Source organism: Prosopis cineraria, unplaced genomic scaffold (genome assembly GCF_029017545.1).
Source record: "Prosopis cineraria cultivar Desert tree isolate PC_DT_omini unplaced genomic scaffold, ASM2901754v1 PC3, whole genome shotgun sequence".
Lineage (NCBI taxonomy): Eukaryota > Viridiplantae > Streptophyta > Magnoliopsida > Fabales > Fabaceae > Prosopis > Prosopis cineraria.
The window spans coordinates 36,318,095-36,324,405 of NW_026555334.1; the positions used below are offsets into that span (position 1 = coordinate 36,318,095).

Consider the following 6,311-nt stretch of genomic DNA (forward strand, 5'->3'; position numbering starts at 1 on the left):
TCTCCATTATCTCAACTTTTTAACAAAGTAAAATTTCAAGCAACATCTAACAACAACATATGTTCCTAACTCTATTTTGCTTTGTTTATTTTCAATTTTTTAATTTAAAAAAATAAATAATACTACCTTACCCTAAAAAATGCTTGCATTATCTTAACTTTTTAAAGAAGTAAAATCACCAGCATTTGATGGTAACATGTGTCCTTGACTCTATTTTGCTTCATTTATCTTTTAATTTATAATTTAAAAATAAACAATACTATCTTACTTTTAAATATGTTCCAATTATCTCAACTTTCTAAAAAGTAAAATCGTAAGCAACATTTGCAGTGACACATGTTCGTGAACTCTGTTTTCTTATTTAAAAATGGCTTTAATGTACGTGATCTTAATTGTTTCTTAATTACAATAACAAAAAATTTAAAAAAAATATCATATGCATCACAAATTATTTTATTTAAAAGCTAATAAAAACATTATTTTAATACTTATAAATTTTAGTTACAATTTGTTTGTGCTTTGCAGATATCAATAGCTAACAGTAAAAAATTTACTTTCACTAAATAACATTTCATATTCTGAATAATTATTGAATCTTATTATTTATTTAAAATTATTGTTATTTTTTTTATACCCGTGCGAGCCATGTACTGTTTACTAAAATGATCTGTGCATGGAAAATGAAAAGGACGTTTTGGGCAATCAGCGTCTTTGCGTTATTTTGACTTTTTTCATTTCAACCACGTCTTCTTTCCAAAAGCTTGCTTTTGAGATCCATTAAAGAAACGGCATTTTCATTTCAGCGTTTTAAAAAAGGCTCAGGTTCGAAAAGCCTAATTAAACGGGGATTCTGTTTCGGTCATGACTGGTCACTACAGTGAGATCTACATAATTCAAATACAATTGATGAAATTAAAATTAAGAAATTATTGAATTTGACAAAATAATCGTTAAAACACAGCATATTGATTTTAGATTAGGAATATATTAAAACTATAAAATAAAATTACATTAATCTCGCGGGTTGAGTGGTGAGCGATGAGCATGAGCACCTAATATCTTAATGTTTGCTCTTGTAATGTTTTGGTACTGTTTTGGAGTAAATGTTATGAAGAGCAATGGGAAGGCCATTTGGGTGGTTCGTGGTGGTAGCCAGGCTCAATAAATATGGGCTTCTGCAGATCTCTGTATCTCAGTCCTCAGTAATGGCAAGCATGAGATTGGATTTATTCTCTTCTTTCGTTCTCTCTACTTTTCATTAACTGATTACTATTATATAGTAACTTTAATTTCCCTCTTTACTCGCCAAGATTCTGATTATCCAACACTTGACTTGACCCACAACCTGAGAGATCTACTTGGCATGAAAGCACCAAATTACTCTCTCACATTTCTCTTGTAGTATTTATGACATTGAGAGAGATTTTGGTGGATCAATGGAAGGGGTGGTGGAACTTAAATTCAAAGCAATGAGCTGCCTAATATTTTATTAACCATAAAAACGGTCGCTTCCGGCGCCATGAGGCTTGTTTTTGGCAGTGAAGGAAACCACACGTGTTCCTGATTCTGAGCTTTCAGCTTCCGAGACAATGCACGTTCTCTCTGTATCGGATAAGAAACACCCTCCCTTTCAGTTTAATCATAACCTGGTGGCCACTTATTTTTTATATTCCCATGCAGTTTCATACTTTGTTTATCTCTATCTACTTTTGTTTTTTCATTTATATTTTTTTTCTCTTGTTCTTAAATACTGTCTTATTCTAAATTTCAAAGTATAAGATTACCATTTACCTTTTTTTCAATTAATATACCCAGCCATGTCAGATAGATGTCAAGTATGTACTTATGATGAAGGATAATTTTTTTTTTTAAAAAAATACTACTACTCCCTTATTATAGATAAAGCATTTTTTACTGATTTGTTATTTCGTCAAAACCACATTAAATCTCAATAATTTTTAATTTAATCTCTAATAACGTTAATTAATATCATAGTAGTTAGTGATGAATAAAACACACAATTATTATATTTTTCCATTTTTTTTCAAAAACAAGAGCAAAATTTTTTAATTATTTAAAAACACCATGACATTTTATATTTAAGAATAAAATAAATTTATAAAAAATATTTTATATATAAGGACGGACAGGTTATTACGTTGTATGTATTTTTTGTTTTCTTTGTATATCTTCCATGAGGTCAGGTGAATAGAGATGAAAGAAGTAATTACTAGTGAGTAACATGTTTCGGGCCTATCAAAACAATGAGAAACTAGTGAATCGCTATATATTTGTATCAATTCCATGATCATGTTCTGTATTCTCAATTGTATTGGATGCACTTATCCCGAGGGGCTTCGTATGGTAATATTTTGAGGTATCTGAATTGTCAACTTAATTTCAAAGCAAACTCTTTAATTCCTTCCTCAATTCATTGGGAAGCAATATCATAAGAGCTGGATTAATTATATTTAATCAGCATGGGATCTGATTAATAATCCAGAAGACAGCACGAGAGGCTGCAACTGAGGGTGGTTTTAGGCACAACAACAGCTAATAGCCATAATTGTTTTTGCGTTAATAATTGGGGACTCACTGTAACACAGAATTAATTAAGGCACGTAAACAGGCTAATCTGAGTTCACAAGAATCATGTGAGAGTGTCTCTAGAGGGAGATGCCAGATATTGGCCTTCCACATGCCCTCCTCTGATTCGCCCCGATTTCTTTTGGGAGATGCGCAATTAAGTTTATCAAAAGATGATGACTGACACGAGGGCAGAATTGTGAAATTCATAAAAGAATCAAAATTCAAAAGTCACCAAGTATTCAAATTTTGAATTACTCGATTGGTTGTGCCTTTTGGCTGTCCGTCCAATTCCAATAACAAAAACCTGCAGCAAATCCATTATTATCCGATGATAAAATTTATTAAAAAAAACTTGTATATATATTTTATATATTTTAAATATTTATTTTTTAATTAGATTCAGATATATATCTTTTAGACATTATTTATCCTGTAACAAATTTTATCATTAATATTATTAAATATTTAAAATTTATATGTTTTGATTTGATTGGATAAAATATAATTTAAATGTACAAGTCTTGTTTAAAATTTACTCCAAAATTTTATCTTTTCAAAAAAAACATAAATTTTTAAAAATATCCTATCATTTAATATATTAAAAAATATAAAAATTAATTATAGAAAGAAAGGATAATATTAAAATTATTACATTTAATGAACCTTAATTTATTCCCAGTGTCTTATATTTTGAGATGAAGAAATTTATTAAAAATATCTTATAATTTAAAATGAAAGTATATTACTCATGAATAACATTATTTTTGTAAATTTTTATTATGCACTATAATCATAAAAATTACAACATTAGTTCTTAGAAAAATAGAAAGTCATTGATATTCGTGGAAACTCATCACGCATCACCTGTATTTCCTCTATAAACAATCCCATGGTCCATAGATGTATCATCCGTCAATTTTCCATGGACGTTAATTTCAAACGGCAGTTTTTTAAATACAAGTTAGTCAAAATCAGCGTAGAATTGTCGTCAGACGATTCTCAGCAAATTACGCTATTTTTCTATTGATTGCACGAGCACTTGCACTGCATAAAACCCATAATAGTTTTTTGGAATTAATTTAACAGTTTCGCCGAAAAAAATATTATGCTAAAATTAATATATTATTTTTTAATATTCAAATGTATTTTACAGATATATTATAAAACTATTAGAATAATGTTCTTTTTTTGGTTAAACTAGATGATGCAATATTTAATAGAAAAAATATTAAATATTTTTTTACTTTCAATGACATGATATTAAATAAAAAGAATAAAGCAATTTTTTTAGAAAAATGTGTGAAGCATATTCAACGTATAAGTTAAGATAAAAAGAAAATGAGTGAACAAGAGTTACTTCAATTGATAAAGATATGATTCATAATTCATAAGATTATTTGTTCAAATTTAAGATTAATTCAATTGATAAATATTTTTAGAAAATTGTTTGAATTTTAAAATATGCCTTATCTGCGATGAGCTGCCAACATATTTAAATATAAAAAAAAAAAAAAAAGAGGAAACACGAGTGATTGGCTTTGATTTGTTAGATTTGAGAGGGTACCACCTATCACATTTGGCCCAAGGTGCTTTGTTCCGCCCATCTCCCTCTTTTAAATCTCCAAGGCCCCAAACCCATCATGCCTCCCTCCCTCCCTCCCTCATTTCATTTCTCTGTATCCATTTGTCTCTTTTATTTTCCCCCCAAATTTAAACAATAAAAATAATAACAAAACAAATAAAAGTATGTCTAAACACATAAAGCTGCCCTGTTTGGATATTTCACCCTGTTTTCAATGCTTCAAACACCATACTAAGTACAATTGAAGGGTTTACTTCCCATGATATTCCATGAAATCAAACAGATCAAGACCAGTGTTGATGAAAAGGATCTTAATAAAATATTTTAATAAATCAACAGCTTCTTGCAACGTAACAACCGGTTTGTTATTTAAAAAAATAAAATAAAATCAAACGGAGCAATTAGTGAGGATTAATCATAGGATAGTCCAAATATGAAATAAACAAAGCAAGGCCTCGGCTAGCCTATATATATACCTCTTTATATGTCCATCCCTGCAGTTCCAACACAGACACAAGCCATGGCTTCTTCTGCCCGGTGGTCTCTCTGTCTCGTTCTCTTATCCCTCACCTCCGCCGCTCTCGCCGCCGCCCCAAGGAGGACGGTTGACGTTCCCTTCGGCCGAAACTACTACCCCACCTGGGCGTACGATCACATTAAATACATCAGTGGAGGCTCTGAGGTTCAGCTCCATCTCGACAAGTACACTGGTATACTTCCCGCCTCTTTCTTATCCTCCTCCTTCTTCTTATCCCATCGAGCTCTTCGTTTTATCTTACCAATTGCTATTGTCTTCAATCTCAGGTACTGGTTTCCAGTCCAAAGGATCTTACTTGTTTGGTCACTTCTGCATGCACATCAAGATGGTTCCTGGCGATTCTGCTGGCACAGTCACTGCTTTTTATGTAAACACACCGACAAACTTTCCGTTTATCTGTTTCTGTTGTTCCTTAAATATGTTTCATTTACCTGTGCCTGGGAACTCTGGCAGCTATCATCCAATAACAAGGAGCACGACGAGATAGACTTTGAGTTCTTGGGGAATAGATCTGGACAACCTTACATTCTGCAGACAAATGTGTTCACCGGAGGCTCTGGTAACAGAGAGCAGAGAATCTACCTCTGGTTTGATCCCGCCAAAGAATACCACACATACTGTGTTCTCTGGAACCTGTATCAGATTGTGTAAGTACTTCACTCTCACCACTGCATTATCCGAGTATGTAAACCAAGAAGGAATCATAATCTGATGTGGGTGATGCAGATTCTTTGTGGACAATGTACCGATTAGAGTGTTCAAGAACAGCAAGGACCTGGGCGTGAAATTCCCGTTTCAGCAGCCCATGAAAATATACAACAGTCTATGGAATGCAGATGACTGGGCCACGAGGGGTGGTTTGGAGAAGACAGACTGGTCCAAAGCTCCATTCATAGCGTCCTACAAGGGATTCCACATCGATGGGTGCGAGGCCTCCGTGAACGCCAGGTTCTGTGCGACACAGGGCAAGAGATGGTGGGACCAGCCTGAGTTCCGTGACCTCGATGCTCTTCAATGGCGAAGACTCAGATGGGTACGTCAGAAATACACCATCTATAACTACTGCACCGACCGCAAGCGCTTCCCAGTTATGCCACCAGAATGCAAGAGGGACCGCGACGTTTAAGTTTTTAATCTCCCATTCTTATTACTGTTATTGGTCGATACAATTTCATCCGGGTTTTCTTCTTTGCATTTCTCATTCCATTTACCTCATCCAGGAGTATACTACACTGTTGTTTGAGTTATTTTAATTTAACTATAAAGAAGAGGATTTCAGAGAAACAGGGGAGGCTCTGTTTTATGTGAGACGAGAGACTTCATGATGTAATGCAGTGTATCTGTGATTCAATATAAAATTCATATACTATATCCGTTGCGTGGGAAGCACCAGTTGTCTTGCAATTGCATAAATCTGCACAGTGATGGACTTATGGTCCCAGAAATGACAGAGAAAAACGACAAGAGGATTCAGAAGGGCATAAAAGTAGACAGGGAGGGTGGTGAAACGTGGCCCCACTGAAATTTCAGCATGTGAGGGGTCTGGAAAGAGCAGCAGTATACAACGATATTTAACTGAACTCGAGGACTGAGTGGCACAGC

The 6,311-nt window shown here is 33.5% G+C and overlaps 1 protein-coding gene across 1 annotated transcript; it reads left to right on the forward strand.

Moving 5' to 3' along the window:
- Positions 1-4,660: 4,660 nt before the first annotated feature.
- On the forward strand, positions 4,661-6,080 carry LOC129305743 (xyloglucan endotransglucosylase/hydrolase 1). The gene is made up of 4 exons (XM_054945778.1): positions 4,661-4,881; positions 4,976-5,076; positions 5,163-5,356; positions 5,436-6,080. The coding sequence occupies exons 1-4, from the start codon at positions 4,692-4,694 to the stop codon at positions 5,833-5,835; spliced, it is 885 nt and encodes a 294-aa protein (XP_054801753.1). The 5' UTR covers positions 4,661-4,691; the 3' UTR covers positions 5,836-6,080.
- Positions 6,081-6,311: the final 231 nt, after the last annotated feature.

Bases quoted from the DNA above. Each gene is read 5' to 3' on its own strand.
- LOC129305743 (XM_054945778.1), top strand. From the start codon at position 4,692: ATGGCTTCTTCTGCCCGGTGGTCTCTCTGTCTCGTTCTCTTATCCCTC. The intron at 4,882-4,975 runs GTATACTTCCCG...CTTCAATCTCAG, and splicing joins CCATCTCGACAAGTACACTG to GTACTGGTTTCCAGTCCAAA. The intron at 5,077-5,162 runs GTAAACACACCG...GAACTCTGGCAG, and splicing joins GCACAGTCACTGCTTTTTAT to CTATCATCCAATAACAAGGA.